The sequence below is a fragment of the Maylandia zebra genome, linkage group LG23 (genome assembly GCF_041146795.1).
Source record: "Maylandia zebra isolate NMK-2024a linkage group LG23, Mzebra_GT3a, whole genome shotgun sequence".
Classification (NCBI taxonomy): domain Eukaryota; kingdom Metazoa; phylum Chordata; class Actinopteri; order Cichliformes; family Cichlidae; genus Maylandia; species Maylandia zebra.
Window position 1 is genome coordinate 968,698 of NC_135188.1, and position 17,372 is coordinate 986,069.

Sequence of the window (17,372 nt, forward strand, 5' to 3'; positions counted from 1 at the left end):
GAAGGTTTCTGTAGCTGAGACTCGAGGTGTGACAGATAAAAGGAAACGTGTTGTGAAGCTGACTTTTAGGAGCTTTTATTCTTGTACCTGAACACACCACGAGATAAGCTTTTTTAAACGGTTCAGTGTTTTTCCCGTCGACAGTTTTGGGGGATTTTAACCACAAAAATGAAAGTTAGTGTAATTTACACAACTTTATCTCCCTAATGGCGTCTCTCAGTTCAACTCCAAAGGTCACTGGCAGCCTGGCGTCCATCACACTGACAGCTGGCGAAAGGTTAACCGCATAGCTTCATCACAAAATATTGTTCAAACGTTTTTAATGAGCTGGATAAATAACAGGCATTTATCTCATGCTTCACATACTGCTGTCAGTTTGTGTTGTTTCTGTAGACCTTAATGATCTTGTTGAACCAGATCACAGTTATAATTTTAGTATTATTATATTACACTGTGACTGGGCAGGGTGTTATTATCATTATTATTATTGTAAGAGTTTTTGAGTTTGAGCAGTAGCTGCAGGTTAGTCGTATCCAGGATGCATAAACGCTGAGAGGCTTTGTTTTACTTACAGTTGGAGGCTCATTTTCCACAGCGCTGCCACGGCACAGGCTGCGATCGTCATAATGCGCAACATGACTCGCATATACGGGAGTTTTAAAGGATTACTTTCTCCTTCACTGACCCAGAAAGTCAAATCCCTTTGCATGATTCAGATCCGACCTTTGCTCCTGCGAGAGAGTAAGGAAAGCGCTGCTGCAGCTGCTCAGACATCGCCTCAGTATACTTGCACATAAACGATGAGCACACGTCCTCATAAAGCACGCTCATCGAGCTCTGCTGGCTCTCCTCTCAGGGATCAACATGAGGAAATCATGTGCTGAGCCTTGTTTTTTGAATTTCCATTAATGTTTCATTCTACAAAGATCTGCCAAGACTGGAAACTGCGAGAACCTTTTTCATTTATTCATCAACGTTTTTATCCAGTTATTTTCCAAATTTGGACTCGGAAAGTTCTCAGATGTTCTGTGTTTTAGATTAGACTTTACTGGGACTCGTCAGTGTTTTGATGAAGTATCTGCCCTGAGATGAGCTCGGGCTCTTTTCCATTAGACCAGCTGAAAGTCGGCCTTTAATGTGCGTAAATCCCAGATCTGGTCTCATACCATCTGTATGAGTTGCAGTAACTATAACATGAAGTTTGTTATGTGTGTATGTTGGAGTGCATTTATGGCGTGTCTGTGCACTTTGAACACAGGACATCCTGTAACAGGATCCCTCCTGCGGCTTCTTTCAGGCCTATTGTCAAACATCTTTTCAGTTTCTGGAACTATGAACATATAAAGCAACAACATGAGAGTTCGTTCTCTGCACGACCCCGTGGTTACCTGCCTGGAAGAGTTACGTCCTCGTCTCATAGCAGAAGGAATTTATGCTAAACTCAAATCAAAGACCAGCTCTGAGATCTTTCGTTGTTTGCAGATCACTTCACTCAGGTGCTGCACTGCGAGCACGAGTGTGTCAGAGACCTCGCCACTCGACCCGGCCGCCTCTCACCTATGGAGAACTACCTGCCTCTGCACTACGATTACCTTCAGTTTGCCTACTTCAAAGGTAGGTTGTTCTTTAGTGTAAAAAATGGTGACTGCACAATACTTTCAGACACTGTCTGTGTGAAGCTCAGTCTGACTGCACAATTATGAAGATGGCTCCACCCATGAGTCCAACGCCCACACAAACACAGACATGTGTGTACACGAAGGCCCCACGACCACAAAGAGCTGCAGACGAGTGGATCGGCACGCCGGTCGAGTCTCACCTTGTATCACGAGCATCAACGGCGTGGCTGAACCTGATGCTGGTGCTCTGTGGTGCGCGCGAGTGTGAAAACATCTAAACGAGGGAGTGAAGAGTTCAGCACAGAAGTGTTGGCACGGCAACAACGCGTAGACGGGAAAAGATGGCGCTGAGGAGTTGTGACATCACTGATTATCGTGATGACCTGTAAACATGTGGCTCCAATAAGGAATCGTGGATCAGTGGGTCTGAGTGTGGGTGTGATAATAATGGGAATGACTCAAAAATCAGACTTAAAAAGTTTGAACTTTTGTCCGACATTGTTTTCTTGATAAAAAGTTCATGCGCGGAGCGCTCGCGCTAACATCCTGTTAAAGGTTGGAAGTTTAAGGCAGGTGCTTGTTGCCTGCGAGGCAGGAACGTCGCTGCCTGTGACCTCCTGCTGTTTCACTCCTCAGCACCAGCAGGACTCATACCGTTGCAGCTTTTTCCTAAACACGTCAGTGGCATTTTCTCAAAGCTCCACACTCTGACGCCTGGGAGGAGATAATAAACTGCAGCAGAGGTAGGAGAGCTTTGGTTAACCTTCAGCCTCTCGTCAGGAGTGCGTTTGTGCTCGCAGACGTCTCAGGAAGCGCTCGGTGACGGGCGCTGGTCTCCTTCTGTTGTAGCAACCTGAGCCTGTGTGTGCGCCGTCTCCACTACGTCAACCTTTGGCTTTGTTTGTAATGAGTCTCATATACTCACATACTCCAGTCCTTTCACAAAACACTCGGTACACACTTTGCACATGTGTGACATGCATGATACAGTCTACTCCTGTGGAAACTCCAAGATAAAACTCCTTCATTTGCTTTGTGTGTCTCTCTGCAGCGGGCAGGCTGGAGGAGGCGCTGCAGTGCGCCCTCACCTACCTTTTGTTCCACGAGGGAGAGGAGTTCATGAAGGAAAACGCCGATTACTACAGAGAGGAGCTGGGACATGATGCTGAGCCACGAGAGGTAAGGAGCTGATGTGTTTGGACGTGAAGACACCAGATGAATTTAGTGAATGGGCCTCTAAATTAAACTTCATAAGAAGAGCAACGTGTCGAGTGTGTTTAGTGTCTGTGCCCGGCTACGTTACTGCTCGAATATGCAGGATGTTGCATGAGAGAGCTGCGATCATTTGTTTTGGCCTCTGTTTGTTTGAGTTCGTATGTAAAGATGGAAGTTTTACCGATGAAAGTAAAAATGCAAATAAAACACCAACAAGTCATTTGAGAAGATTTCACTGAAGCGACTGGAAGGCAGGTGGCGTGGACACAAAGTTCGAGTCTCAGTGACCTCTGACCTCAAGGTCAGAGGTGATGTTTCCTGAAAATCTTGTGAATGCGATAACTGGGGAACAAGGTGACGTAGGATTTTGAAATTCATCCCATATGTGCATCACTAGGAGGCTGAGGGGTAGCACTGATCGCCGCCGGTACTTCTTAATTATCTGCAGACGTGATTCTGCTTGTTCTTTTCCCTCTTTTCAAAGACTCAAAGCTGGACGGTGTAATCAGGTTAATCGAGGCGCTCCGGGCTTTATGCGGTTTCTTTTAAGTTATGAGAACAAACTCTTTCAAACACCTTTCTGCGCTGAGAGGAATGAGGCTGAGGTAACTGGCAAGTGCGTCAAAGAAACAGTAAAGATTAAATAAAGGCTAAAGATTCCACTTGAGATGGATGTGCAGTAATGTAACAGGAGTGTTGGCGTGAGACGTCCGGGACTGGAGAGGAAAAGTGTGGATTTAAGGAAACCCGAGGAGACGAGAGGCAGCGGCCCTCCTGCTGTATGTCTTGGATGAAGCAGCTACTTGCCACTTGGCAGCTGCTGCCTCTTCAAGTTTGCTTTTCACTCGTGTACGTTTTCCATCCAGCTGGCAGCACTCGGCACATTTCACTCTATCGACATGCAATGTTTACGGCAACATAGTTTCCCCTGCCATCTTTTTTATTGTTATTCTGAGTAACTAAAGGCTAAATGTCTGCAAGCTAGTGAAAATGAAATCTGCAGAGGCTGACTACTGCTCATCAGCTACTTGTGCGCTGAGCGTTTGTTCTTCCTAAACTCTGATCAGCTGCTTTAAGAGGGAAACGCTGCCTCAGTCCAGCTCCAAGTAAACAGCTTTTCTCCTAAAGCCTGTTATTCATTAGAGACACTGAGTGTGTGTGTGTGTGTGTGTGTGTGTATTGTCTTTCCATCCCCATCCGTTTACAGAAGAGTCACTGGGCCGCAGACTCTCTTCTTCTGCGTCCTCTCCCTCTTTTGGGGAGAGTTCGTTTACAGAGTCCGGGGTCCCGTGCCACGTCCGACCGCCTCCCCGCTGATGAGTCTGGCTTCTTAGGCACTCGGGAGGAGGAAAAAATCACAGAAGTGTGTGAGACACTGTGGGAGCTTTAGATCTTATACAATCCACCTCAATGCAGAGCAGCTCTCTGTGTTACTGCAATATTATTCTTTTTTTACCCTGAGGAGGGAAAGTTTCCCTCTGAGAAAATGAGCACATCACAACCATTAGCCCTGGCACTGAAGCGCAGAGAGCCAAAGGAAACACGGTCTCATTCTCATTTCCTTCATACGGACAAGAGGAATACCCTGTGACTTTTAGAGCTTGGAGAAATTATGGACAGACCTCTGAGTTATCTAGGACTCGTATTAAAATATGAATAATTTTGTCTGAAGGTGTTTTATGCACGAGAGATCAAAATAAAACCGTTATTTATTATTTATAACATAGAAATAAATCAAATGTTTAAAGTGAGACATGTTTACTGTTTGCTGCCATCTGATGCCGTTGTTGTGTCTCTGCAGTCGAGGGTTGGAAAAGTAAGTGGAACTAAAACAGAAACAATTTGCAACTAATTAGTTTGGTTGTTATCAGGTGAGTCGACAGCAGGGTTTTAACCTCAGAGAGGTGGAGTTTGTCAGAGAGCAGAAAAACAATGCAGATGACATTTTCCTTTACTCTGTTCACCATAAATCCTTTTTTGTTCAACAGAAAGCTGCATGGTACCTGAGGAGGCACAAACAGGAACTAAAGCTCCTTCTGATTGGCAGCAAAATCATGGGTGCAGAATTCACAGAAGGGGTAAGTTATGCTATTAAACCCTGGAGCAGCCTTTGAGCGCTTAATAACAAACCGACGTTCTTTAATTTTGTTTTCCCCCAAAAATGAAGGAGATTTAGTTTGTAATTTAACGAGCAGTTGTTGGTAAGTGAGTCCGTATGTTTGTGATGCAGAGCAGATCTCCTGCAGAGTGTGTAGCAGCCTTAATGCGCCCCTGCTGCTGCTGGCTCATTCAAAGCAGGGGTAACAGGTGTCTGGCATGGCTGCTGCACGTCTATCTGCTCAGCTAACAGCGCCACCTGCTGGCCATGCCGCCACACGTAACAATACATGCACATTTACAGTTTCTCTTTTTCTTTCAGAACTACTGGAGGAGCACAGGTGGAAGAGATGACTCAAACAGGTGAAACACTGTAAACAACGTGATGTGTATTCATCCTTTTGTTTATATTATATTTGTCTGGTAATGAAAAGACTGCCTTCAGTTCACAAATCCAAAGTTTCTAGATTAAAGGCATGTGCTGGTTCGCCCTCGCCACGCTCGCTCAGCTTTATAGACGGACGTTTTTAAATCTGTGTGTCAAACCTTCAAAGGGCACGCTGGTTTGTTCCAGCTCCAGGCAGGTGGAGATGTCTACGAAGCTAAACACAGTTCCAGTATTTGTGTTGTGAGCTTTAAATTCAGAAAATGTTCGTACTGCTGTTCCTGAGTGGGTATCTTCACACCAGGTTCTCTCCACATTCAGCGTTCCCTCAGGCACCGATGGCTGGATGGAGTATGTTCCCATCTCGCATAAGAAAAATGTCACCGTCACGTCTCCGCAGAGTCTCAAGGAAGGTAAAGTTTGGTGCTAACACAGCAGAATGAGGAGCTAAAAGGATGAAGACCACCACTGGCTGAGATAACAGTCTGCATTCTTCCCATGCTGTGATCTGGGCAGGGGGCCCCTTGTTGTACGAGGGCGTGCAGCTGGTGCAGAACTCGGCGGCTTTGAACGGGACCCAGCGGGTGCTGCTGGATCATGTTTTATCTGAGGAAGAGTGTGCAGAGCTCAGACAGCTGGCACATGTAAGGACAGTTTTACAGATCGTGCATTTGTTTCTGTCTCAGTGTGTGAAACTGTATTTAAAGTGGTTTTTGTATTCTTGTCCTAAAGACTGTCACGATGGCAGGAGACGGTTACAAAGGCAGGATGTCCCCTCACACTCCCAATGAGAAGTTCGAAGGAGCCAGTGTGCTTAAAACCCTGCAGGTAAACACTGGTCACTAAACAAACAAGTCTCTAATTTCCAGTCTGGTTATGAATGTTAGGACAAGCTTCATAAACTGTAAACAGGACTGTTAGGTTACCTCCACTCTGATGGCGTTTACAATTTCCCTCTCTCCTCCCAGCACAGCTTTGAGGGCAGAGTGCCAATGAGAAGTGCTCGCCTCTTCTACGAAACCAGCGAGCGGGCGAGACGAATCATCGAGTCGTATTTCGTGCTAAACTCCACGTTGCACTTCTCCTACACACACCTGGTGTGCCGGACAGCCATCAAAGGTCTTCAGCTGATGCCAAAACCAGTGTTTAGTAAAGGAAATAAAATGCTGCCTTTCACACCAATGATTTCAAATCCGGTCGTTAAGTGATGACGCGACGAATCCTACTTCCGGGCCTAAAGTAGTCTGCGTTTAATATGGCTTTTGTGTTGTTAACATGTTTAATGTTATGTATTTTCTTCTATTTAATCTCAAAAAGCTCCTAAAACAGTCAGTGATCCCTGTTGACCTCCCTCGGCTTTTATTACCGCTAATCATTTATTTAAGCTCAGTTTTTAAAACCTTAGGATGTAACTGCAGCCCAGCCCATGCAGCAGTATATGAATGACTAACCTCGTATTGTGGATGGATTATCTCAGTTGTTCTCCTGGCTGAAGTTTGGTCCTTTTACAGCATCCTGCCATGCGATTACATTTGTTCCTGACCACCGAGAACACTCACGGTAACTTTTATCGAGTGGAAAAAAAGTTAGCTTGTTTATATTATGCTAACATAGCTGTGTCGCTAGCGGTCACGTAGCACATCATTATATACCAGCTAGCCCAACTTCAGCAACCCTACAAACGTCACTGCTGTTTAGTTTTCTGTCTTCATTTATGCTGGAAGTGATAGCTGAGCTGCACGTTTTAATTTGTTTCCAAAACCCCGCAGTCAGGACATGCTATATTGTATTTAGATAGAAGCTAGCGAGCTAACTCCCTGCTAACTTCTAACTCCGTTAAATGTCATAAATTCCGTTTTCATGGATGCCTGGATGTTAAACTCAGTTGTTACACCTGGTAGAGCAGAACGCTGATCATTTTATTAAAGATGAAAGACTTTAGACAGTTTTTCAACTCTCAGTAATGCCACAGTGATCGTTTGATATATGGACCTGCAGCGGAGTTTAGGCCCAGACACGGCTAGTGACGTCAGACTTTACGACCGGATATCCAGGAAGATGGATGGTTGTTGCGTTTACCGTCACATGAAAAGCAGTGTTGTCATTTTTCCCTTAGGTCAGCAAGATCACAGGAATGACCTGAGCCATCCCATCCATGCTGACAACTGCTTGTTGGACCCTGATGCCAATGAGTGCTGGAAGGAACCTCCAGCTTACACAAACAGAGACTACAGGTACGAGGTTTATCCAGACTAAAGTGTTTGTGAGGTTTGTTTTATACTGTGAGACGTTCCTGTTTCAATGTCCTTCTTTGTTTCAGTGCACTGTTATATCTAAATGCCGACTTTGAAGGAGGGGAGTTCATATTTACAGAAATGGATGCCAAAACCGTCACGGTGAGAAGTTTGCCCAGCAAAGATGATTTCATAGCTTTTATTTGTTTTGCTTCCAAACACGTTTACTTGTAAGTTCGTGTTAAATGTTCTTGAGCAGTAGTTCTTCAGGCTGCTTTGTCACTAGTTTTCAGAGGAATGTTTTTTTGTTTAAGCCATTTAACACATTAATCATTCAAAGACAACCTGGCAAGGAACTCATTTTAAATTGAAACCAGCCAAAGGACACATTGTTGCCCTTTTTTTTTCAGCTGAGTCTAAAATGCTAACATAGTCTGACAAGCATGAGTATTTTTGCACCAACAAGGTGTTTCACAGAGTTGATGGCTGGAAAGCTGGAATATCCCAGCATGGTGTGCAGGATCTGGACCGTTGGAAACCCAAAAACTCATGAACATAATATTTACTTTAAAATCCTAATAATGTGTGAAGTTGATGATTTTTAAGTGTCACGGTTTATCTTCAGCTTTGTGCTCACATCACAAGATCATCGTAGCCTCACATCTGTCCTTCTGTCGTCCCCTTCAGGCATCAGTGAAACCAAAGTGTGGCAGAATGGTAGGTTTCTCATCAGGAGGGGAAAATCCACACGGCGTGAAGGCCGTTACGAGTGGACAGAGGTGTGCTGTGGCTCTCTGGTTCACCCTGAACCCACTCTACAGAGAACTGGTAAAACGTAGCTTCTTTGTCTACATCTGCTGGTGGAGTGTCTAGTTACCGTCTTTGCAGAATAAACTGAGAGAAGTAACTGGTTACACTGTAACAGTGTCACATTGTTACTCAGTTGGTAGAATAAAAACTACCTTAGTTTCTAATGGAGGACGCTGTCAGAGGATTCAGTGCTGGACACTTTGTTTCGTGCACTTTGTTGTCGTTCTATCAAGAAAAGGTTCAGGTGTTCTGTCGATATGTCAGGACCTCTTAAGAGGCAGGAGTCATGTGCCAGTGATCACTGTGTACTTAATTACATGCTGCTGTATTAAAGTCTCAACAGTAGAACAACTTATTATGAAAAGTAATCCTGTGTGATACTGGTTATACGGGTAGAAATCACTGGGACCGTTTGGAAAGGAAGAATGTTTTAACCAAAAATGTACAAACACAAAAAAATCTCACCGAATTTGTGCTGTTTAATAAGTGTGTTGGACAAACTGTTTCCTGCTACAGGAGCGACTGCAGGCGGACGAGGTGGTCCAGGCCCTGGACACGCAGCATGTGTTCGGTCAAGGTCTCAACATCAACCCCAAAGATGAGTTGTAGAAACGTCAGAATGGCGCCACCTTCTTCAGTCAAACACTTGTATATGTTATTTATTGAATGACCTCTGGATCAGAACATTTCTATTTTTCTACTGTTTTGGAAGTGCAAGGTCAATGTCGTTTTGTGTTATTTTGATTTTTCCTCCTGCTTCTCGTTCAACCTTGAGTTTACATTTTGGTTCTTGGGCGTTCGATCCAATCACAGCCTCCGTGTGTTTGGAGCGACACGATGTCGTCAGCTTGTATCTGTAATCTCACTCAACTGTGAAGTTTCAGTGCTTTGGTCAACAGACTTAAACACCAACATTTTCACTGTATGTTCATATATTAACTTGTGTCTTCACAAATGGTACAGGCAAGTATGATATTAAGCACATTATCCCTTTTTATTAGTTTGTATTTCTATGACTGTAATATATTTTTAAATATGCGGTGCACTGTTGTTTTCTCAGTCTAAAATGAGACTCATCTGAATAATTAGTGTCTTGTTGAATATTTAAGTGAAACGGGAAACATCTTTAGTCAGTTTAGTTCATTAGTTGTAATAAATCACTGCACAACACTGCCTAAGATGCTCACTGACACGAGGACAGAGTGTGTTTGGTTTTTCATTGTGTTTGTCTTGTAATGACAGCTGCTGGCTACATTTAATATAAGAAACTTTTTTTCATAAAAGATGCCAATTATTCCTGTTTCAAGGAATACGTGTTGAATAACGGTCTTTTATTACTTTGTGTGGTTGGTCCAGAACGGTCGAGTCGTGCACTGGAGATCAGGTGGAGAAGAAAAATAAATAAGAGTAACTTGGCTTTTCTACGTGGGTTCAAAATGTTTTACTGTTTAATTCTGAAATGCTGAAGAACACATGTATGTGTACATGCCTATAAAGTAAAAATATTTCACGTGTTTTGTGTCCCTATTGTTTTGTGTGTAATTACGTATAGCAACTAACAATACTATTTATCAGAAAACGTATTTATGTAACCAAACTCTCAGAGAAAAGACAGACGATAGGAAAAAGGTCATTTTTATTCAGGATTACATCGCAGCACTTTGTCAGGAGCTCCGCCCATACTCACAACTTGTGCAAGCATTTACTCAAACCATGCCACACCTGTATTTCCTGTTATTCAGTTATTTACAGAGGAGAGGTCACTGTGGTACTTTTACAAATGTACTCAAGCTCAAAAATGACGAACAAGAAACTCCACCAGGGCCCTGCTACAGAAACCAGGGTCAGTAAACTCTGAGCTTGTGCTTCCCGCTGATCAGAACTGATCATGATTCACCATAGCAGGGAATCCACCCATCCATCCATCCATCTACCCATCCATCCATCCAAACAGCCATCCACCCACCCACCCACCAATCCATTCATCCACCCATCCCCCCACCCACCCATCCATCCATCCACCCACTCATCCATCCAGCCACCCACCCATCTACCCATCCATCCAGCCATCCATCCATCCATCCACCTACCCATCCAGTGGACTGAGTCATATTTATCGTAAAAAAGAAAAGAGGTGGACAGAAAAGTGTCATTGAGATATTTAGCAGACAGCTGCCTTACTGACCACAGAGTCAGCATGTTACAAACATGTAGCCAACAGATTTTGAGTTGTTAATAAATCTACAGTGTGTGCTGATCACATCCATGATCCAAGGCTGGTTGATTCTGAAAGCACTCGTGTTAAATGCACCACTAAACTAAACCTGGGGTTTCATGTGCATGTTAATGCATTCTGCTACACACTTTGATATTAACCCTATCAATGAGGAAATGAAACAGTGTGTCGGGGGGAGTCAGAGTTTCAGTTAACCCTCTTTCTGGAACAAATAACCTGGATTTCGCTCATCTCGTGTTTAACAAACTTGGGAGTTTATACCTGCTTTCTGTAACGAGCCCGAGTCCTTAGTTTGAGTTTGTGGGGACCCTGATTAGAGGTAACATGTGGCTTTGGTCGGCGTGCCGGGTTGGTTCGGCTCAGAAGCGGTAGGCCAGCTGTTCAGTGACTCTGAACGGTTTGCTTTCACTGGCGGTGCACATCAAGTCCCTCATGCGCCGCGCACGCCGCTCCTCTAACACCAGCCTGCGGGAGTGCTCTCGGGCCGCCTGCTGCTCCGCTCGCTTCTCCGTCCGCTTTCGCTTCAGCCACCTGAGGGAGGAAAAAGGTATCTGTCAGTCAGCTGATACTTCCAGCACGCTTTCAGAATATTTGCCCTTTGTAGCCAGATGAGGGCTGCATCATTAGCCTGCTTTTTATTATTAATATTGTCTAAATGTAACTTTACTCCTGACAGGATATAAATCAACGAACCAAAATTCAACCTGTAAATCTTTAACTTCACCTTAGAGCAGAAACAAGCGGTGACAGACGTGATTGTCTCTACTCTTACGTGTGCCAGGAAGTCATCATATGAAACTTTCTGCAGGTTACGAAGTTTAAAAGCAGACGTACAGTTTGAAAGCCTCGTCGCACTCCTCACGGCTGTGTAACAGGTACCCACTGTCCTCCTCCAGCCTCTTGAACTCCACCAGCTGCCTCTCCTTGTGCTGCTGCTCCTGCTTCCTCTGAAGCCATGACCTGAAGGCCTCCTCCGGGTCCGGGTTGGAGTCTCTCTAACGGGGGACGCAGAAGCAGCGTATTACCATCCTCAGTCGGGTCACTTTTACCGGACACTTTCTTTGTATTGCATCAAAGTTTAAGACACGGAAAGTGTTGGGGGGAAAAGTGGTCCTCGTGTAGCGACTGTGTTATGAGCTTACTGTGCCCCCGTGTGGCCATACTTGACAATTCATTCTCTCGATTTCCTGGGCTCTGTGGATCCTTCTCTCCTCCTGAAGCTGCTCTTTCTTCCTAATCAGCCAGGCTTTGAAGGCCAGCTCGTTCTCCTGCCTCTTCAGCTCTTCTTCCTCACGCCTCCTCTGTTCTGCCTGAGAAACATAATAACTGTGAAGAAATGTAGCAACCATAGCCAGACCTTTTTTTGAAATGACCTAATTCGCTGCATTTCCTACCTCTCTGGCCAGCCTCTGCTTCCTCTCCTGGATCTTCTGCAGCTGCTCTTTCTGCTGTGGGGTCAGGGTGTACGTGGCCTGGCTGGGTGTCTCCGTGGCAGACTGCACCCGCCTCTTGCTGCTTTTCCTCTGACTGCCTCTCTGACTCTGGCTGGCTGAGCTAGGCCTGCTCTTTGGTTGTGCTGGAGGTCTGGGGGCCCGAAGGTGATCTATTGCCTGTGGAAACAAGGAGGAGGCAGCCCGAAGGCGAGGAGAAGAGGAGGAACTGTGGATCTTAACAGAGTTTACATTTTGCTCCTGAACACGAGGCGAGGAGCGTGAACTGTCACTGAAGTTGTTCGCTAAAGGAGGGAAAAGGGCTTGACTCTCCACCTCTTTTAGGCTGACCAGGTCAAACTTCCCGTCCTTCTCCACAAGGACTCTGCCCTCCTTCATCCCCTGGCCTCCCTCGCTGCTCTCCCCAGCCCTGCCAGAACCTCCTTCAGAACTCCTGCTTTCATTGCGAGGTGAAATCTTTAGCTCGGACAGCTTTCCCGACACTTCAGTATCTGCCGGTGCATCCTCAGCTCTTTCCTTGCTCCCATTTTTCCCCTTTACTTCATCGCTGCTGCCATCTCTCTCAAACTGCAGCGGAGGCACCACCAGGTCCACCAATGTCTCTTTAAAATGCAACCGCCTCCGTCGTGTCATATCTGGCACTTCCTGATCCTGCAGCTCCCGGTTAGCCTGCTGGATCTTCTCGAGGATGTACTTCTTCTCCTCGTCTGTTTGGTCATCCATCCCTGGAGGAGGTGGGGCTGTAGGTGATGACTTACTGGGACTGTCCCTGTCTGAGTCATACTCCAATGGTTCCATGGGAGATGGCCACCTCTCTTCATCTTCTTCCAGTTGCTCTGTTTTGTTGTCTCGCTTTGTTTCCTTGTAGTTATTCTCCTTTCCTTTCATTCCCTGTCGTTTCTCACCCTTCTCCAGTTCTTTGTCAATGTCTGCCTCTATGTCCTCATAGTCAGAGCCCTGTGGGGGATAAGACAGACGTACTTTGCATGCATTAATTAAGTCTGCATATAAATGAAGGTGCAACATCAATACTGAGCAACAGATAACAGGTATGTTTTATTTTGCTCATCAATATTACATCCAGCAGTGGAACAGTGAAAGTATGCCGCTGCATTTCAGCAGCATAGGTTTCACATCCAAACTCGGTGTGCCAGGTCTGGTAACTCAACACTGCTCGCTGTCACACTTTCACAGAGCAGGCTCAGGTATACACACCTCATTCAGCCTGCAGCAAGTAGAGCAGCATTCAGATATATACTGCATGCTAAAAAGGAAAGAAAGATTAGAAAGACGAGATGCAGGAGATGTAATGTCAGACCTACCTGGTCCCCGCTCCGGCCTTCCTCACTGATCAGCCAGTCCAGATCTTTCTCAAAGTCGTCCTCGTACTCCTCCTGAGTCTTTGTGCAAACTGTTTCGCTCATCATCTACCACCGAACTGAAAGAGGGGACGGAAGGATGTGACGTAATGCTTATAAAAGTTTTTCTCCCTGCACACACTCACACTGTAGCACCCAAAGAAAGTGAAGTCAAGCCTGAGACAGCACAGTGACGATGCGATCATCGCTGTAGACCGTGGAGATCACCTGTGCAGCCCAACCACACCTCAGGTTTAAAATCACTGATGATTATTTTCTGCTCACTGTTTTCTGTGAGAGGGTGACTTGGCTTCAAGAGAAAAGTAGCTGTTTTATATTATTCATTGAAGTCTAATAAGTACAGATCACAGTGCAGAAAACACCCTGCAGGATACATCTGGGATTACACGGTGAGCATCTTTCCTGTAGAGTAAAACGTGCATTGTTCTCAAACTTGAGGCTTAAATTTCCCTTGATTTAAATCTTAGTATCTGACCTGCTGTTTATGATGCTGCATTTGTGTGGATTGTGTTGTTATATTGTTTTTATCTGCTGGTTGTGTTCTCGGGTTTCTCTTGTAGTGTTTAATCACAGAGAGGCTGCCACCAACAGGTTGGATGATTTCTTGACTGGTGCTTAATACATGAGACAAAAAGTGCATAATCATAGTCTTCCTCATTAAATACATTATTTGTGGTGATCACACAGAAACCTGAATAAATCCAGTGTCCCTCTATAATATGTGCTGTTTATTTTATGCCGAAATATAACAGTAAAGGTCAGAAAACAAAGGAGGTACATATCAGCACAGATAACCTTATTTACCCAAGTGTAGGAACATGACATCCAGCCAATGATGGCTGATGTCCAACGACCTGGGCACCACTAACAGCTCGTTAACATTAAGTATAAAGAATAATGCAAAGATCAGCACATAGAGGCAGACCGGCGTTATTCACAGCGGGCCTGTGCTTTAAGAAAACTAACAACAGACAATCCAAAAGAAATATATTTCTGTGTTGCAGCGTTTGTGAGCACCTGTATTTGCCATGTTATGGTAAAAACTCCATCACAGCCACTTTTAAGTGGGTTCATTTATATGTTAGGTATAAATCTGTAGCAGGGCTTTGTGCCCATCTCATGTATTAGATCAAAGTTGAATAGCTGTCAAAATCTACAATTCTTTTTGGCTTTAATACCTATATAATATCCCTCACTTGCTAACATCTATAGATTTATACGCGCTTTTGATTCAGTGCATGTGTGTTTGGGTCACAGCCGCTTCCACCAGGCAGCTTAAAACACAGAAACAGAGTCGAGTCGTCTTTAGCTTTTACTTTATTTGTTTCAATCGCTTTATAGCGTATAGAGGGCAGGCTGAGAGCAGACTGGACCCAGTCGGATTACATCGATCGGTTTTAAAGCAGCAGTGTAAAATGTGACAACAGTGATGTTAAACTCACCAGCAGCAGCTCTTCCTGTTTCAGTAAAACAACAAATCGACCGTCTAACTGGCCTGCGTAGTCCCCGCCGGCCTGTGGAGCAACACCTGTGCACATAATCTGCTTCAAGCCTCTCCACGGCCCCTAAAAGGTTTAATAGACACGTCGTCATAGAGACCAGCAACACGCTTTACACATGCGCATGCGCACGCCACCTGCTAAACGCATTCACAAAAAAGAAAATCTCCATGAACACAGCGTAAACATGAGGGAAAAGCCAGGGGGTGTTAAAAGACCGTAAATATTGAATAAAGTAAAGTTATTAAATGAGTTATCTGTTCCTCCAGGCTGAGGTCGATTAAATTTAAAGCACTATAGATAAACTGGGTCCTTTTGAGCGAGTCTTTCCATTATTGCACATTTTTATGACTAAACAAAACTAAAGCGCACATTTGAGCCCGGATAGGCTGCACTTAGAAGATTGCCTCTTTATCTACGGTGAGAATAAAAAAACAAACCAATTCCAAAAATGTCAGGACGACGTGTAAAATGTAAACAAAACCAGAATACGAAGAGTTTAAACACTGATATGTTTTCTGTGTTATGTTCTGAATAAAACTTGGGTTTGTGAGATTCGCGAGTCTTTGCATTACGTTTTTATTTGCATTTTATACGTCGTGACATTTTTTTTATTTAAGTTTGGGTTTTATTAAAGAATAAAAAAGGCAGGCAAGTAAAACAAAATCAGGCAACAGATGAAAGATTAAAAAGTGTCAAGAGGGCAGAGAAAAGAGAAAATTTACAAGGAAGTCATTTATCTCCAACCACCTCTCTGATAAGAAGTATGTGTACAACACATCAGTGTAAATGGTTAGCACAGGTTAAAGTAAGTAACTCTAGACTTTCACCCCAAAGTAGTTTAAAAAACTTGGAAGTTGTACTTTTGCATGCTCTCATTTGTTTATAACAAGCCTTGTGATTAAAGGGTGAACCTTTGCAAAGATGTTTCTCAAAAATGAAACAACTGAAAGGAGCCTTCAGCAGGAAGTGTTGTGGCAGCAATGCTGCAGATGCTGGTGAATGATTCAGGACTTTATAAAAACGAACACATTATATGATGTGTTTACTTTTCAAAAGTAAATTCGTATTTCTTTATGTATGAGTCAATAAAAAAAACACTCGTGGATGATTAGAATCAGCAACAGTGCACACTACGTGGGTACAAGTTTCTGCCTCTTTGCAGCAAGAGAGCTCGATTTTATCAAGCTAGCAACTGGATATATATACTTAATAATAATGTCACAGTATTAAGCATTAGTAAGGTATTAGTAAGTGTTTAATTCATCATTTATACATCATTACCCAGTATGTCATTTATAAATACAGATATGTTTATCTCTCTGTTACTGTTACACCCTGTATGACTATATTTTAATCATAATCATCGTCATCACCGTATTCCCACTTTGAATATGTATTTTATTTTATTTATTACCTTCCTTTATCTTCCCCATGCCTCTGCCTTGTCTCCACCCTTCCCCTAACATTTTTCCATCTACCCCAGCCTTCATCCATCCCATCTCTTTACCTCTTATCTGTCCACCTCCTCATAACCCCTGTTTTTTCTTTATTGCCCCCACCCTCTTTATTACCTTTCTACCTTTCCTGTGTCACTGTCAGACCCTTTCTTTTCCCGTTTACTCCCAACTGCCTCTTCTTTAAGTGCGGAGAAACACTGAAGCTCCACAGAACTGACCACCTCCAACAGTGCAGCTCAGCGTGTCAAAACCCTGAACACAAACTTTACACTAATCCGAAACTCTTTCGTTGTTACAGATAATGATAAAAATGTATAAGAAGGGAAGCCATAGAGCCTGGGGATTTTACATCCAGAAATGTTGTGTAAAACCAGACACGTTATAATTAAAAAATACTGAAGAAGAAGATATGATAGGGAGTCTGTACGCACAATGCCAGGACGATCAAACCAGTTTAGATGGATGAAAAAAATTTAATCATTACTTGTTATACTTTTTTCTTTTTCTTGATAAGAAAAGCGGGGATCCAGAGCAGAGATTTGTAATAGTTTTAAATCAGTTTGATCTTATGTTTGTAGGAGCAGTGAAACTTCTGTCAGTGTGAAAATGTTTAACAACACATTTATTCCTGCATTTATCCTAATATAAGAAAAAGAAGTGCTATTTGAACAATATGTCTTTTTTGCACACGATAAACAAATGATGCTATCAGCATGGCTCTCTGGGCTTAAATTGTAAGAAATTACTCAATTACAGAAAGTTCTGGTAGCTCATTGGCCAGGTGGTGCTGTAATTATTAAACACAAAGTTTTTGCTAATTTTCAGAAGCATCCACTTTTAAAATAAAGAAATAATTATAAATATATATAAATATTTCTATAGTAGATGGTCCAAAAAATGTTTTTTCCCCATCTTTTTCTTAATTACTTTGGTGTAGTTTGAATGGCCATGGTGGTGTTTGTCAGTAGAAAAAGCTGTTAAACTTAT

General features: G+C 43.6%; 2 protein-coding genes across 6 annotated transcripts in view; one reads left to right on the forward strand and one right to left on the reverse strand.

Moving 5' to 3' along the window:
* Positions 1-9,874, forward strand: part of p3h2 (prolyl 3-hydroxylase 2) — a 43,609-nt gene extending 33,735 nt beyond the window's left edge. For 2 of the 3 annotated variants that reach the window (XM_004570219.2, XM_076880199.1), the window contains exons 4-15: positions 1,483-1,614; positions 2,671-2,798; positions 4,823-4,912; positions 5,254-5,294; positions 5,638-5,729; positions 5,833-5,960; positions 6,049-6,144; positions 6,285-6,435; positions 7,433-7,550; positions 7,637-7,712; positions 8,238-8,378; positions 8,877-9,874. In XM_004570219.2, coding sequence (XP_004570276.2) covers positions 1,483-1,614; positions 2,671-2,798; positions 4,823-4,912; positions 5,254-5,294; positions 5,638-5,729; positions 5,833-5,960; positions 6,049-6,144; positions 6,285-6,435; positions 7,433-7,550; positions 7,637-7,712; positions 8,238-8,378; positions 8,877-8,969 — 1,286 coding nt within the window. In that variant the 3' untranslated portion in view covers positions 8,970-9,874. The remainder of the gene's footprint in view (positions 1-1,482; positions 1,615-2,670; positions 2,799-4,822; positions 4,913-5,253; positions 5,295-5,637; positions 5,730-5,832; positions 5,961-6,048; positions 6,145-6,284; positions 6,436-7,432; positions 7,551-7,636; positions 7,713-8,237; positions 8,379-8,876) is intronic. The other variant, XM_076880198.1, reaches the window with a different exon arrangement.
* Positions 9,875-10,406: 532 nt separating this feature from the next.
* Positions 10,407-15,969, reverse strand: ccdc181 (coiled-coil domain containing 181). Of its 3 annotated transcripts, none has more exons than XM_004570216.5 (6): positions 14,869-15,969; positions 13,370-13,485; positions 11,991-13,004; positions 11,760-11,906; positions 11,431-11,591; positions 10,407-11,127 (listed from the first exon to the last, which is right to left on the reverse strand). In XM_004570216.5, the coding sequence occupies exons 2-6, from the start codon at positions 13,472-13,474 to the stop codon at positions 10,956-10,958; spliced, it is 1,599 nt and encodes a 532-aa protein (XP_004570273.2). In that variant the 5' UTR covers positions 13,475-13,485; positions 14,869-15,969; the 3' UTR covers positions 10,407-10,955. The 3 variants fall into 3 exon arrangements, with proteins under 3 accessions (XP_004570273.2, XP_004570272.2, XP_004570275.2); XM_004570215.5 differs by having other exon boundaries at positions 11,739-11,906; positions 14,869-15,967; XM_004570218.4 differs by lacking the exons at positions 13,370-13,485; positions 14,869-15,969 and adding an exon at positions 13,263-13,360 and having other exon boundaries at positions 11,739-11,906.
* Positions 15,970-17,372: the final 1,403 nt, after the last annotated feature.

Coding starts and splice junctions, on each gene's coding strand:
- ccdc181 (XM_004570215.5), bottom strand. CDS start 13,474: ATGATGAGCGAAACAGTTTGCACAAAGACTCAGGAGGAGTACGAGGAC. Junction 11,907..11,990: donor AGCAGAGGCTGGCCAGAGAG/GTAGGAAATGCA, acceptor TATGTTTCTCAG/GCAGAACAGAGGAGGCGTGA. Junction 11,592..11,738: donor TATGGCCACACGGGGGCACA/GTAAGCTCATAA, acceptor GTCCCCCGTTAG/AGAGACTCCAACCCGGACCC.